Source organism: Henckelia pumila, unplaced genomic scaffold, assembly GCF_033568475.1.
Source record: "Henckelia pumila isolate YLH828 unplaced genomic scaffold, ASM3356847v2 CTG_461:::fragment_3, whole genome shotgun sequence".
Taxonomy (NCBI): domain Eukaryota; kingdom Viridiplantae; phylum Streptophyta; class Magnoliopsida; order Lamiales; family Gesneriaceae; genus Henckelia; species Henckelia pumila.
In genome coordinates, this window is record NW_027331831.1 from 7,398,010 (window position 1) to 7,413,975 (window position 15,966).

At 30.3% G+C, this 15,966-nt stretch overlaps 2 protein-coding genes across 3 annotated transcripts; one reads left to right on the forward strand and one right to left on the reverse strand.

The window, feature by feature from the left end:
- Window positions 1–5,519: 5,519 nt before the first annotated feature.
- On the forward strand, window positions 5,520–7,206 carry LOC140871422 (REF/SRPP-like protein At1g67360). Its single transcript, XM_073273921.1, has 3 exons — window positions 5,520–5,654; window positions 5,743–5,979; window positions 6,562–7,206. The coding sequence occupies exons 1-3, from the start codon at window positions 5,640–5,642 to the stop codon at window positions 7,018–7,020; spliced, it is 711 nt and encodes a 236-aa protein (XP_073130022.1). The 5' UTR covers window positions 5,520–5,639; the 3' UTR covers window positions 7,021–7,206.
- A 498-nt stretch (window positions 7,207–7,704) lies between these two features.
- Window positions 7,705–9,827, reverse strand: LOC140872195 (uncharacterized). 2 transcript variants are annotated; one of them, XM_073274984.1, is made up of 3 exons: window positions 9,724–9,827; window positions 9,006–9,294; window positions 7,705–7,986 (listed from the first exon to the last, which is right to left on the reverse strand). In XM_073274984.1, the coding sequence occupies exon 2, from the start codon at window positions 9,288–9,290 to the stop codon at window positions 9,009–9,011; it is 282 nt and encodes a 93-aa protein (XP_073131085.1). In that variant the 5' UTR covers window positions 9,291–9,294; window positions 9,724–9,827; the 3' UTR covers window positions 7,705–7,986; window positions 9,006–9,008. The 2 variants fall into 2 exon arrangements, with proteins under 2 accessions (XP_073131085.1, XP_073131086.1); XM_073274985.1 differs by lacking the exon at window positions 9,724–9,827 and adding an exon at window positions 9,453–9,698.
- Between the last annotated feature and the right edge of the window lie 6,139 nt (window positions 9,828–15,966).

The window sequence follows — 15,966 nt, forward strand, 5'->3', positions numbered from 1 at the left end:
GATGTTTATTCACTTTTACCAGTTTTTTTTTTTTTTTTTTTTTTGTGACGTGGGAACCTGCAACTTTTACTTTCGGTGCGAACTGAGTAAACCCCTAAACTAACGCAATAGTCTGCAAACTATATTTTGCGTAAACCACACTAGGATTATAAGTTACTAATTAGTTTTGCGTAAACCACACTAGGATTATAAGGTACTAATTCTTATGTTCGTATTGTACCTATTTTTAGGATTAAAGATCAGACAAAAATAGTATAGAGAGGGGGGTGAGTAAATTTTTTTATTTTTATTTTTATTTTTAAAAAATTTGATTGAGTTTTACAGATTAGTTGTTATTTCTCTTCTGTTCTCTTCTGTTCATAGTTCATACAATCATGTGGAGTGAATATCTTATATCTTATTATTATTTTTTTTAAAAAAAAGTGCAAGAAAACGCTAGAGTTTACAAACATTCGAATTTTGCTAATTCTACTTTCTCCTCTTTTTTTTCCCTTCTTTTTTTGCATCTGATAATTGATAGGAATTTATCTTCTTTTTTTTTCATCGACGCCAATTTTTAAGTCAACCACTTTTTTAGATATACAAGAATCGACTATTAGCAACAATTAGTTAACACATATAATCACCCGTCTAGAATTAAAGCATGTACAACAGTGGAATATATTGATAAGTTGATCGTACGATGGTATGATGATATCAGCGTTGTTATTTTTATTTATGTTCGTATAGTTATTAGATTATACCGAGGGTTGATATTGATGGAATGACATTGAAATATTAATTTTTTATTTTGTTTAATAAATTTGTATTTAAAATAAAAATAGTAAAATTTCATATTGGAAAAAAAAATTCAATTAAATTAAAACACATAATTAAAATTTTTAAAACTTATACTTTATTTTTTTTTTAAAATAAAATAAATAAAGTGAAAAAACGCCCATAAAAATATAGAGTTTTTTTCAAGTGCCCACCTACCATGCCCACCACAATGCCCACCAATGATGTGACATTATTCTATTGGACCTACAATTTATCACATCTTTATCACATCCAATAGAATAATATCACATCATTGATGAGCATGGTGGCGAGCATGATAGGTCGATTTGCTAGTTCACAATTCTTTTAACAAAATAAAAGTAGTTAGTTGGCTTCACTGTGTGTGGCATACCAACATCACTGCACACCAAACATTTCCTCGTCTATTAGAGGAGCGAGAAAAGTAATGGGACATAGAAGGCGTTTCGTCGGGTGTCTTTTGCGCCTGTTGTGCATGCTTATATACACACACACATACATACACGTACGCTATAATTCATGTGAACAGATTTTTCACTTAATTTAATTCTTTCTTTAAAATCTCTTAGTTTTTTTAAAAAAAAATCTTTAAGATAATGTTTTTAATTAACACATCATTTACTTATTTTTCAAATTTACTTAAATAGGTTTGTTGTAACAACTTTGATTAAATGAAATATAATTATTTTTGTCCATCCATTAAATTACTAAGTTAGTTACCCCTAAGGAGTTTGTGCATTATTATATATAGTATAATTGGTTGAGTAGATGCTACCCGCAAGGTAGTGTCATGCGGGTGACGTGGCGACGCATGATTGGTTAAAATCAGTGGGCCTCACATGAGACCTACTAATTTTGACCAATCATGGGGTTACACATCACTCGCAGGGTAGTGCCCTGCGGGCGACATGTATTAAACCGTGTTTTAAACTCAATTCAACTTGTATGGTAGTTTCTAATTCCTCTGTTTATTCCTATGATAGGTAAGAGAAAGCTCTCAAGTCTTGTGACAACACTTTAGCCCAATTTTATCTCAAAATTAATTTATATCGTTCAACCAATAAAAAAAATTAAAGGCCATTTATATATTCCTTGAAAACACCAGTCATTGAAAATTGTAAAATTAAATGACATCATTTCCACCAAAGCACTTGAATATGAAAGTGTTGTTTTACAAGCAACAAGTGACCTAAAGTGTTCGATGAGTGAACAACAAGGAATCCACAAAATCACAGCAGTTGCATGAATTGGGATTTGGGCAGCACCAAACAAATTGATTGATATAGTTTTCGTACGAATCAGATCAATAATGTCATTTTAATTTTACGGAATTATTAATCACCATTCTTTTAAGTTTGTACTAATGACATATTATTATTATTATTATTATTATTATTATTATTATTATTATTATTATTATCATCTTTATCTTTTCTATTTTATTAAAGTTAAGGGGTAAGTATGTTGATATGGTCATTCTTTTTATTTTTACCATTTAATATATATTTAATTACCAAAATTTCATTTATTTTTGTTCAATGATAACTACTAATTTAGGAAATACCATTTTTATAAAATTAATTTATTCATATACGAAAAACACACTTTTTAAAATTAATCTCTACATTTATTTTTGATTTTTCGTAAAAAAAAAAAAAAAAACAGACGGCATAAACACGCAATGCGTGCACACAGATACTAGTTATCTATGAAAAAAGATATTTTCCTTAGTTTTAGGCGAGGTCGAACTCAAAACTTCTTTAAATGCTATGAAAAGATTATTTATTTTGAACTTTCAAAATAAATCGATTCAGTTTATGTTAGAATAAACATACTACTGGGTGGTTGCTCATCGCTTCGATTTTTAGACTGTTGAAATGTTGATGCATATGACTGCTATTTCATTAATCGATCATCTAGACCGTCTAATTCTCGTTTAGGTGATTCAAAATCTGCCTAGGTGGCCGCCTAAATTAATATATATTTTATTTTTTTTAATTTTAAACTTTTAAAAAAGATTATTTGACATATTTTTCGATCAATTTGTATCAGATGATGATGCGAAATATGCAATGATTTTTTATTGGAGAAATATTAAGATGAAGGCGAAGAAATAGATATGTAACCTAAAAAAACCCTCTAGGACAAATTATATATCCAAGCTAAAAATCATCTAAGTAAATTATATTTTTAAGCTAAAAAAAAAGCCGTCTAGGCCACCAAAGCCACGTCTAAGCAGCCACCTAATCGTTTAGATACCAGGCGGTCGATGACCATTCGTCTACTAGAACATTAATACTATCTCAATTCAAAATTTAACAATATAAAATTGATTTGAACTTTAAAATTTCATAAAAACTACATAAAACTTTATATAACTAAATTAAAATCGAAACCTTTGGACGTCTTCTCAACCAAATAAATCATTATTTATGCATAAAATAGATTTCAGATGATCAAATTCGATGCTCTCTAGAATATTCTGCCCAAGAATAAATCAGATTACGCCACGTGGCTTGAAAATTAACCATTGCTCTTTATGTAAATAACTTCGTGCGCCTCACTTTATAAGAGCTAACAGTATTCGGACCCCTTGAAAATTTTAATTGCCAGAAAACCTTATATAAAAATTTAATAAACTAATATATCATTGAATTTTTAAAATTTTTGCACACGGCCCCCTCCAACCCTTGTTGTAAACTTGTAATTGCACGCGCCGTAAATGCATTTGTTTATTATATTTTAATGTATTCTGACATGATTTGACCAAATTACCATTTTACTTTATTTTCTTCCTTATACCATATTTGTATGCATTTTTTTTTTTCAAAAATACATCCTTAAATCTTCATTAGTCTTCATTTTTTTTAAAAAAAAAATTACATTTACAAATTTGAGACACTTCATTCCAAAGATCAAAGATCAGTATTGGTAAAAAAAAACTTTGATAATATCACTTTATATCGATATTTAATTATTCTCAAGATTATGTAATATAACTCTAAAATAATATACATTTGTGCAAATGTCTAATATATTTTAAAAATACAAATACAAATACTAAATACTACATATATAAAATAAAATCATGTTAAAAACTTTCCCAAGTCTAAATTATATATATTATATAAATATTTCATTTTTATCTTATAGATCGATAATGTTATTCTTTAATTGATTAAGTATATATTTGATAAATTCATTAATAATTTCAATTTTTAAATTTATTATCTAAAATATCTATTACTTAAAAAATTATAATTAAATATATATATATAATTAATATAAAATTTTTATAAAATTAAATATTAATTTTATTTCTATTTTCATCTTAATTTATATGTTATTTTGAATTTTGCAAGACAAGTTATGCATAGTTTTAACGTTCTACATTTTTGTATCCCATAATTTTAAATTTTAGGTTAAAAATTTAACTTTCTAATTAATAATAATATTTTATTAAAAATATAGCTACTTTCTATTGTTATTTTAAAGTAAAATACCATTTATCATAGTTAACATATTTATATTTTAACATTCTTTAAAATGAAAACATAATAAATATAAATTAGTTTTACTATTTCGTTTTTAACATTATATATGATATATATAGTTTATATTAAAATTTTAGATAATAAAAACTTTGTCCCGGAAGATATATTTTAATTTTATTTAAATATGTAAATAATAACAGTATAATATAGCTTTTGAATATTAAAAAAAATTTTCCCAAAATTTGATGATATGTTTTAAATTAAAAATTTTATATTTCAGTATTTTTTAAAAAAATTGACTCATATTTTTTTATATCTATACTAGCACTTGGGATATAATATAAATAATACACATTTAATTTAATATCAAAATAAATCTTTCGTTTGACTTATATATGATATAAGAGATTGTGATATTATTTTAAAAATTTTAGTTGCTAACATATAAAAGTTTTTTTTTTTTTATTTCAGTTTGTTAAGGTTAGCTAAAATTTATAATATAAAAAAGTTATATCGTAAAGAAAATATTACTATAATAAATTAATTAAATTGAGTATTATTAATAGTACTGATGCATATGTAATATTATAAGGAAATTTTTTTTATATTTTTACATATATAATATTTTTTAAAATATAAAATTTTTGTCTCAAGATATTTAATTTATTTCTTATATTAGTTTTTTCGTTTTGTTCTAATTAACATGAATATTTGTCATATAATATATTTCAGAATTAACTATTGCTTAACATGTACTTCTCGACTTCTCGTCTCCTCTCCACCATTATTTATTTATTTATTTGGACATTTTTTTGTTTCTTTTGTAATAAATTGATCCATATTTTATAAGTTGTTTTCCCAAATATAAAATTTTTTTTAGAATTAATGTATCATCCGGTCATTAAATATTAAATAAACAAAAAATATATGCGTCCTCCACCATTAAAATAAATGTAATTTTTTTTAATGAAGACTAATGAAGATTTAAGGATATATTTTTGAAAAAAAATGCATAAAAATATGGTAAAAGGAAGAAAATAATATAAAATGGTAATTGAGTAAAATCATATGTCAGAATGCATTAAAATATAATAAACAATTGCTTTCACGACGCGTGCAATTATAACCAATTATAACAAAGGTCGGAGGGAGATATGTGTAAAAATTTTAAAAATTCAAGGATATATTAGTCAATTAAATTTTTAGAGAGGGTTTTGTGGCCATTATGATTTTTATTAGCCCCACTTTATAATCACACTTTTGACCCTCCTCGGCCGACTTTTTGTATAAGAAGTTTCCCCTAATCTTCCTCTATTCTTTGCTCTTTCATAGAAATTCTCGATTCATATGGCTTCATCTCAGGTAATTGTTATTTTTTTTCTATGTTTAGTTGTTAGTTTACTTCAAATTTTTGCACGAATTTTTATTTTTTCGCTTATTTTTTTGCTAGGTTGATGTTGGGGTTGAGAGAAGTGATGCGGAATTGAAACACCTCGAATTTCTGAAGATTCTGGCGGTGCACAGCTTCGTGGTGGCGGAAAATCTGTACGACAACGCTAAACAGAACTCCGGTCCGCTCAAATCCACCGTCGAGACAGTGGAGAACGCTGTTACGGCCGTGGTTGATCCTGTTTACCAGAAAATTAAGGGTGTTCCTGGTGATCTCCTTGTATTTCTCGACAAAAAGGTATTCGGTTTATTTCCAAAAACTATTTCTCAGTTTTTTTTTCTTGTTTTTGTTTTTGCTGGATTTGGAATTTTAATTTCTTGTAGCTTACTCTGTCTTTTCGATCACAAGTTTGTAATCAGGATGATATCATGTTTACAATCGTTGTTTCCCTTTTTAATTGGCAAGGTTTTCAGGATGATCAAAAGCTATTGAAAATATACTCCAAGTAGTGTGTCAAAAGGAAAACCTTGTCTTCCGATGTAGTAAAGTTAGGCAAGTTAAAGTTTTGAATTACTGTGGTCAGGAGTTTCTTGTGTATCAAGTGATTCATGAACATCGTGATGAAGAGATTAGGCGAAATGAATAATTTAAGCTTGATTGATTTCTGTTCCATCTGTTGAAACTGGAAAGTTATGTCAAATTTTCATATTTCAGTCTCTTGAATTTAAGAAGTGGCCTTCTAAACCTCTTCTAGCAGCCTTCGATAAATCTCGTGTCCTCCCTAGATTGAAACGTGTATTGCTATGTGTAGTCAAATTTATTTTTATATCCAGCCTCGTATGGATCCTCGAGAACTCAGAATTCATTCTCGTTTCTTAGGTGGATGAGGCTGCCCGCAAATTTGATGAGAGAGCTCCACCGGCAGCCAAGAAAGCTGTCTCTAAAGCACAGTTAGGCGCGAAGAAGGCATCACTAATAGCACAAGACTTGGCAGAGGAAGTTAAAGTTGCCGGTCCGTATGCTGCTATTTCCCATGCCGGTGTAATTTCAAAGCAAATAGCTGTGAACCAATTGGCTCTCTTTTGGTTCAAAGCCAACCAGTATCCTGCTGTGCACGGAGCATCCGAGGTTGCTGTTCCTGCAGCTGTGCACTGGTCGGAGAAGTACAACAAGATGGTCAAAGATATGGCTACACAAGGGTACGGTTTATTTAACTATGTCCCATTGGTTCCTGTTGAAGAAATGGCCAAGGCCTATAAGCAGGTGGAAGCGGAGGCGGCTGCTGGTAATAAGACAGATGCTGGCAGCTCAAGCGGCATTGAATCGGATAAGGAGTAGAGGGAGTATGATATGTTTTCAAGCATGTTTTTTATTATATTAATCATCGGGTCTGGGTTGGGAGGTTCATAATATGGGTGACATTGACCTATTTGATCTTGCGAATTGAAAGCTTTGTATAAATTAATGCTGTGGAATTGATACTTTTGTGTGTACAGTTTTTGATTTGGTGGTTTGTTTTTGATACATTTTGTGGCTTGTTCTGATTATGAATTAGAAATCGAGTGAAGACGAGAATCGAGGAATCTACCATAATTAGAAATCGAATGAAAACGAGAATCGAGGAATCTACAACCACACAGACGATAATTTCTTTCAGATATAAGATCCTCGTGAGAGGTTTATAGAGAAAACCTCCAGAATTAGAATATTCAGAAAAGCAAACAGTTGGCATATGGAATTACGTGAACCTCCTTGGTTTTTATAGACTTGTTTCTCCTTTAAATTCATAATATGAAAGGTCTTTGTGGAACGTTTTGGGAATGCTGCCAAAATGCTTCTTTGGCTGCTCCCATAGGCTTTACTCGATCTATACTAATATTCGGTTGCAAAATAAGTCTTTGCTTGATCTACATTTGATATCCACAGATGCGCAAAAGCCGGGGATCCATCAGAAAAAATGGGTTCCTATGTGGGAGGTAAACTGACAAGGAGTTGCGATTAAATGATATATTTATGCAGAAGAAAAGTTCTCTATTCTTCTACATCTCATTACTTGAACCATATAGCAAAGAACGTAACACCAAGTAATGTGATAGGATGGAAACGCAGTTACAACAAAGTATCAATAACATACATGCAGAAGAAATTTGTGGCAATTTATTTTCAATACCATAATTTATGCTTCAGCATTAATAACAAGTTTCGAATATTTGGTCTCGTTGATCTGCAGCACGTTGCCAGTAAGAAAGAAAACAAAATACATCTCTGTCCAGGCTCCTTAAAAGCTAGATGCTTTAGATTCCCCTGCATGAAAAACAACACAAAAACATCAGATGCGCCAATACAATTTTTCAATCATAAACTCTGATTCTTGGACTACTGACTCCATTTTTCAACTTTATTCTTCTTTGAATTTCTGCACCTTAGTAAACTATGTCCTTGAAACTGCTGTTATCTCTGTTCTTCAATAACAAGAAGGCAGTGTTGACAAAAACCAGACACGGATAAATAATGTTTGCCATTACTTTAGTTCTAATCTTTATTTGTTTCATAAAGGTTTTATATCTTTTAGTTTTGAATGTACTAAGATGAGCGCATAAAATATCAATGCATTTTCTTTAACGGTGTTAAATTCTACCACGAGTCACGTTCATGACTCCAAGAATGGAGGTTGTGTTGGTGGAGGTGATTCTGGTGGAAATGTGAACAACTGCCCTTCTAGGAAGGTGTTTGTTTTGTGAACAGTTAACAGAGGGTAATGCTGAAGTAATCGAAACTGAAACAACTCTAAGGCCATTGAAACTTGAATACACTTGAAATCCCCGTGCTGAAACATAAAAAGTAGGACGATGAATCAAAGTTTACACGTCACAGTTTACAGCAGTCATAACTCATGACATTAATGATAAGCAACAACATGTGTACATGACCGTGACCGAAGTTAGAAATCATATGGAGATGCAATCATGACCCTTTCAGAATTTATCCATCAAGTCAGGCAGTATGACAGGCTTCATTTTATGAGAATGATACAAATCCTTCAACTCCCATATATACATATATGAATGCAAACAGTAATCACTAATCATATATCCAATATCAACAACCTACTTTTTGGTGTCCATCTAAAACAAAATCTCAGAACCAACCAGTTTACATTTTCTACTGAAGAAAAACAAAATGTAGTCTCATAAGAATCATGTGACCCTAAGAACTATACATATTTTTAGTTCTAATCTATCACAAACTCAAAGTGATACAACTCATACAAAGTTTTTTACATGCACTTGTGACAAAAAGAAGGGAACGCATTAAAAACTGACCAATTATTTGGACGAGGAAGACGAAGAAGCTTGTTGGATGAGGTCATCATATGGGTCCCTGCGCCCTGGAACTTGGCTAATCTGAGAATCCCAGAAAATCTGAGCATTGTGCCGCTCGAAAGTCCAGAATCCATAGGGACGCAGAGGTAAGCTCCACATTTCCTTAGTTTTCTGGCACCTGTCTTTCCTATCATACAAACGCTCCCTAAATTTCCTGTCCCTCTCCTTCGGATCCTCCATCATACGCAGAATCAAATTCTCCGCAAACTCCATTATGAATCCCATCCTTCTACATCACATGTCAAATACAAGCATTAAAATTAACGGCGACCATGTTTTCTCAGTTGTTTTCAACAGTGGTAAGTGCCATCCTAGGTCCAATTATATCTTAAAAACTAATAAACCAACTGAAATAACATTAAAAATATAAATCAGCTAGAGTCATACATTTTTTGAGGTAGACAAGATCACGCAACACTATCAACTACTTCACTGGAATCAGGGATGAACAATCACGTAAATTTAACAGAATCGTGGAGGCTAATATGAAGATGAACAGGACACAAATTCTAGCTTCTGAGCTTTTTATGAACCCTAGATTCTCACATCGGATTGAACAGAAATTGGATCACGTATGTAACTGAACATAGAATACGGATGAAGTTTCACAGCATAACCAATCAAACGTAGAAAAAATTTGCATTTTGTAGATCTTTACCTGAATCAAAGGGAGTGAATCGATGGATGAGGCAAACGTGAAAAATTGTTGATGTTAATGAATTTGTAAACGACTGATGCTATATCAGTGGGCTTCATCTCTAAGCCTGTATCAATGGGCTTTAAAGTCTAAAATATGCATTTTCTATTTCTTTTCTGGAAGAGCCCACTGACTCATGACTATCATGTGAGGCCCAATTTTATTTGTGCTTGTCTACAATTTTTGGCCCAATCAAGGTATACAAGAACTTTTGAAAATGGTGTATTGTTCTGTGTGTGTGAATTTAAATAAATAGAACATCGATTTTGGTGAAACTAGTTTTTCGAAAACTACAATTATAGAATGTTAGTTTAAAAATATACTTGACAAAGGTAATTTTGGTAACTATCCCCAGAAATGGAGTATCAATCGAGGGACTAGATACATGATTTTGTATCTCACAACTTTGGCGATTATATTTTGATTTATATAGACTTAAAATTCTTTATGTGAATATTTAAATCATTTTGTATTATCTTGTGTATCACATCTTATTTTTAAAATTTTAACTTTTTTTTTTGATGTGGGAACCCGCAGCCGCTACCTTGCGGTGCATTCTGAATAAACCCCCGAACTAACGCAATAGCCTGCAAATTACGCTAGTCAGGTAAACCACACTAAGCAAGCCATGCATGACAGGCTAGCCCAAGAAAGTGTTGGTAGGGGGAATCGAACTCCTGACCTATGGCCAAGAGTTCACCTACTCCACCAACTTGGACACCCCTTACGTACTTTTAAAATTTTAACTTATTTGTATAGACTCTTGTTAAAAATAAAAATATATTTGTGTAGAGAATATAACACAAAAGGTACTTGTCATGCCACCCAATTCATTTATTAATTGGACCAAACTCTATTTATGTGCCCATCCGAAATAATAAAATATCCTCACAACTCTACCTCGAATGCATTTGTATCAACAAGCTTTTCTCACAACATATTTCATTAAAAACTCTACATTTTCGTCCCCAGCTGGCCATCTCCAGTTAATATTTAATCTATATATTTTGTACATATATTTCAAGTGAATGAAAAGGGAAAAAACGAGACAATACAATCTTCCAAAATTAATTATAGTTTGCAGCAAAATATCGTTAGGCTGTCACTCATACGTGTAGGGTCTGAATAATCGAAACAAAAAATAAGATATAGATACTTGAATTTTTGATCATATATTTCATTTGATTCGAATCACGTGGAGACAACAAGAATCCACCCCCACATTATAATTGAGACATCGATCCGAATTCATATTAATTTCTTTGCAAGCATTCCATCCCCTGGTGGCCCATATAAAAATAATAATAATTAATAAAATATCAAACTTTAATAATTTATTGATCATATACATACTATATACGGATGCATGTGACATAATCATTGGAATTGTATAAAATAGAAGTTGATCCAATTACTCAAACAACAAAGGTACACAAAAGAAGGTTAAGTTCGGGGCTGAAAGAGGAACATATGGAGGCTTTTTTATTACATATGATCTTGTACAAACATACTCAAACGGGCCATAATCATGCAAAAATATGACGGAGACATGACACGATGCTGACGTTAATTAAATATATGTTTTTTATTACTAATTAAAGGTTCGAAAAATCTCTACATTATAGTTCAAATTAATTGTAATTTTAAGAAGTCAATTCCTACTAAAAGCATATGTAGAGTAGCCAGGGGCTTCGATCGTAAGTGCAATTAATAATGCACAAGGGAACGGTTGAAAATTTTAATTGCCTGGCCCCTAGGAAAGTGAAGCAGACTTATTTTCCGAATGAATAATTCTAAAAGGATATTCATAATATTGTACGTCCGTATTTACGTTAATTATATCGTGAGATTTTGTTATTATATAAAGAAAGTTTGTATCCAATGTATCATGAGATTTTTATAAATTAATTTTGTATTGTATTTTTTGTGATGTAAGAATTGTTTGTACAAATACTGATGCGCATGTGACAATCTGGGATTATTTCGAACATTGTTATAAAGTTATGATTCCATAATTATTTTCGAATAATAAGGTATTCATAATCAAGTATTTTAGGCTATATATTATCGGTGTATGTATGTATTATAATACGTAAAACTATATATTCTGTTTCAATTGAACGTGTTTGCAACTGGACAAAATAGATGGGCCATATTTGGAGGATCACTGTTCAAATAGAGTTTGGATTTGGAGGATGACATATTTACGAAAATGCCATCCTCCAAAGTTATTTTTTAAACCTTTGAAATGATGAATTTATTTTTTAGTCCCTATTTTAAATTGTTTTGTATTATTTTCAGTTTTTATATTAAATATTCGTTCGTTAATTGGTCAAATTTTTCTTATTTTGAGTGTTTTTCCATTTTAATTTGATCCATTTTATTTTTAAAATTAATTTCAGTGTTTCATTTTTTTAGTTTAGTTAAAATTTATTTGTTTTTTTTTATAATTTTTCAATAAATTAATTGTAATATTATTATTTTTAAATAAAATTATTTTTAAATAACATTAAATGGAAATTTTTCATTTTTTAATATGTTTAACATTATAATACATAATTATTAATATATTACACTATTTTAATTTTAACCATATCCAATTAATATAGTTGAAAAACATATTATGTAATTATTTTATTATATAAATATATATGTTTTAAAAGAATAAAATAGAAAATGGAGTATTTGGTAATATTTAGAGGATATGGGTTGGAGAAGTTTTTTGAAAATAGAGATCACGAATCTCTATTTTAAAGGATAGAGGATGAAATTTAGAGGATATGGGTTGGAGATGGCCTAACATTAGATAGCACTCCTCCAACCTTTGATTCAATAGTTATAAGCAGTGACGGAGTAAAAAATTTGATACTTTTTGGGATAAAATTTTTCTCAACAAAATCTAAAATAATACATGTCAATTATTTTCTTAGCAATTAGATTTTCTACACTTCAACCTTAATTTTTATAGGCTCTGTCTTTCTATTTTTTGCTTAAGCTACATGAGTTAAATAAAAATCGAGCTAAAATATTAATTTAAAAAAGCAAAAAATAGAAGAGCTCACCGAGCTAGAAGCCAGGTGGGAAATAATGTGGCCTCGCCTTTGGTCCCTTGCGTACAAAGGATAACGTGTATTTTTTCATGTGATGCAATGCATAGTGTGGTTTCAAATGAAAATACGTGCGATCTTTTATAACCATTGGATTAATTGTTTGGATAATATCTAGAGAGAATAAATCAGCTCGATGGAGAAGTAATGTATGTAGGCACAACTACGCTCGAGGATTTGTTCGGTCAAGCTTATTGTGTTGTAATAAATTCGTAACTTAGATTTTATATAGTAATTTTATTTTTGTATTGTTATTAAAATAAGAGAGTATATTTTGATATACTGTTTATGACTTAAAATATTACGAACACATATAGCATGTGTTGTGTCACAATCATGCACACATAATTCTAGTATAGTAGTATATATAAATAAAGTTGAGAAAGAATAATAATATAAGAAAAAAAAAAAGGAATATCAAATAAAGTTATATTTGAATATAGAATCTCGAGGCATGAAAAAACAAGAAAAGGGGCTACTAACATGCAACTAATTGCTTCTGGTGAGACGTCGATATTGTCATTAATTTTGTAGCCATGTATGAGGTAATTTGGTACAATTTTGCTGCACTTATTCGGGGAAATAATAACTTCTTGTACTGTGTTTTCCACCAAATATTTGACTTAAAATAGAGATAATATTTCTCAGGAAACAATTAATATTTTTGCCTCACTGACTACAATGATATACTTTTGAATTTTTGTTTCTTATTTTTTTCATTTTAAAATTAATTTGCTCGAAATGAATTATTAAGCAATCAAAAAGTGGTACTGGCGACGCACACGCTTTCAAGATTTTTCGTGTGAGTTAAAACATTGATACGCATGTATGGAAATTGGAAATTTTGATTTTATGTATCGAATCATTCGACAAATAACATCAATTAATTAATATCACATGCTAATCAAACTTCATAACATGTCATTATAAATCAATCGTGGTCCTTTTTAAATATTATCAAAATATTATAGTTTCATAATTGCTTGTGGAAAATCTAGCCGAAGATTTGCATTCAATCTAGTCACGCAAACACCAAAAAAATTGAATGTACATGAAGAAGGTCTGATAAGTTGTTTTCAATCACAATTTAGTACTGCTTGCTATTAACAACCCCTAACACTTAACCAATGGCCATATTGTTAACAAATTTCCTCCCTAAAAAAGCAAAAAATATTCTCCTATCTCACAATATCAACATATAGCAAATGCAAATAGACCAATGAGCCCAAGTGGCACATGATGTTCATTTGTTGACGTCCGCTCGTGTTCGAAACTTTCTCTAACCCCATTTGTAAATCAAGAAAAAAAAATTAGACAAATAGAAATCACTAGAAATCAATTCAACTGTTAAGCAACTTTATTTTTATGGGTTTTTTTTGGGGGGAAACATTTTTATAGGTTCATTTATAAAAAAAATATAGAGTTCATGATGTGGTATGAGTCGCGTTATTGTGAAGACATGGATGATCATGTCTTGACGGTTGTTGCGGGAAGCCGTATTGATCCGAGTTTGTTCATAAGTAGGGGAAGAAATAAATCAAGACACATGGGGAACAAATAGGGATTGAATCCCAAATGCAGAAAGTTTGTATTTGTTGGAAATATAGTGTCACACATTGTTGCCCTATTTGTAGTGGTGTGTCCTTGCATCCTCAACCAACAATTAGTTGCACCTCCAACCAACAAAGATGGCATCAAATGGCTTCCTTTTCTTTTCTTTTCTTTTCTTTTCTTTCTTTCTTTCTTTCTTCTTGTTTTTTTTTTTGGGGGTTTGGACCACAGATAGTGGATTTTCAATGGCGAGTAAATACAATCGTTGTCTGGTGCACAAATCCAAATTTTCGAATAGAAATTAATATTTTCTTGCACGTAATAAACTCTTTAATTTTCGGAGGTACGACATATGACTTTCTTTCATACTAATTGAGTTCTTTAAAAAAAAGAAAAAAATGGGTTTAGATTATATAGTTAGTAGTGATGATAATTAGTGATAAAAGAATGAATAAGTGCATTCCACTATTAGATGCTCTTTTATAATTCTATGTTACTTGAATCTTTATTTTTGAAATGGGGAGCATAAAGCTTTTTCTCAGACAAAGCACATTCTCCACTTGCATAATGCATTGTCTCCTTAACTTTTACCTTTGCCCTCTTTCTAATCCATTCTTTTTTTCTTTATTATTTTATTTTATTTTTCTTTTTTTCTGCTTTGGTCAATCTCTTGCAATCTGACAATTTTTGACCAAAACATATAAAGTGGACTAGGGAAAAAGGAACAGAGACTTGCCTGAATCGTCAATTTTAATTACTTGTTACCTAGGATACCCTATGCCATCTTATTTGTCACTTTTTTTTTTTGCCCGTTCTTTTTTGTTTTATTGTTTTATCATTTTTTACATTCACGATACTCAATAACTATTCAATAAAATAGATTACTGTGGGAATCTATCTTTAGAGTTTAGACTTTAGAGTCCCGATAAATGTGTTATATTTTAAGGTTTTAATTTAAATTGACAATTTTAAACACTATTTGCTTACATATTGAATTTGCTGTAATATATATGCTATGGGTATTTTCCGAATAAACAGATGACTTTCTGTGAAATTATTACCGTTTGAAATCGAAGAAAGGAAGGATCTAGATGTATGAAATGTTTGCTGGTTGATAAACTTTTCAGAAGAGATTTCTTCATTTCAATCTTTACCCTAAAGTTAAGGCAGATTTCAAGCATTTAATGTGGTTGGTTATTCAAATATTTCACATTAAACATCCCATTTCTTCACCTAATAATTTTGTACAAAACTCACTTAATTGGAATCAATGTCTTTTTCTTTTTATTTTTCAACTTTATTTTCAAGAATTTGCAGTTGTCATGACCCACATTTCATGTGATCTGCTGTCCATTGAGAAGTGTGATAAAAGCCCAGCAATATCAATATTCTGTTATCATTTGGTCCTGTTAGTTGTTAATGACCCAATGTGTATAAATATTAAGATTTTATGTGATAATCTCATTATGCTGTTTGGATTAATAATCATTAAGACCACATCTTAAAAGGGATTTCAAATCATACATGGGAAATTCCAATAATAATG

What these genes read in the sequence shown, in the direction of transcription:
- LOC140872195 (XM_073274984.1), bottom strand. Translation starts at nt 9,290, where the DNA reads ATGGGATTCATAATGGAGTTTGCGGAGAATTTGATTCTGCGTATGATG.
- LOC140871422 (XM_073273921.1), top strand. An exon ending in TTGTATTTCTCGACAAAAAG is followed by an intron (nt 5,980 to 6,561) that starts GTATTCGGTTTA and finishes CTCGTTTCTTAG; the next exon opens with GTGGATGAGGCTGCCCGCAA.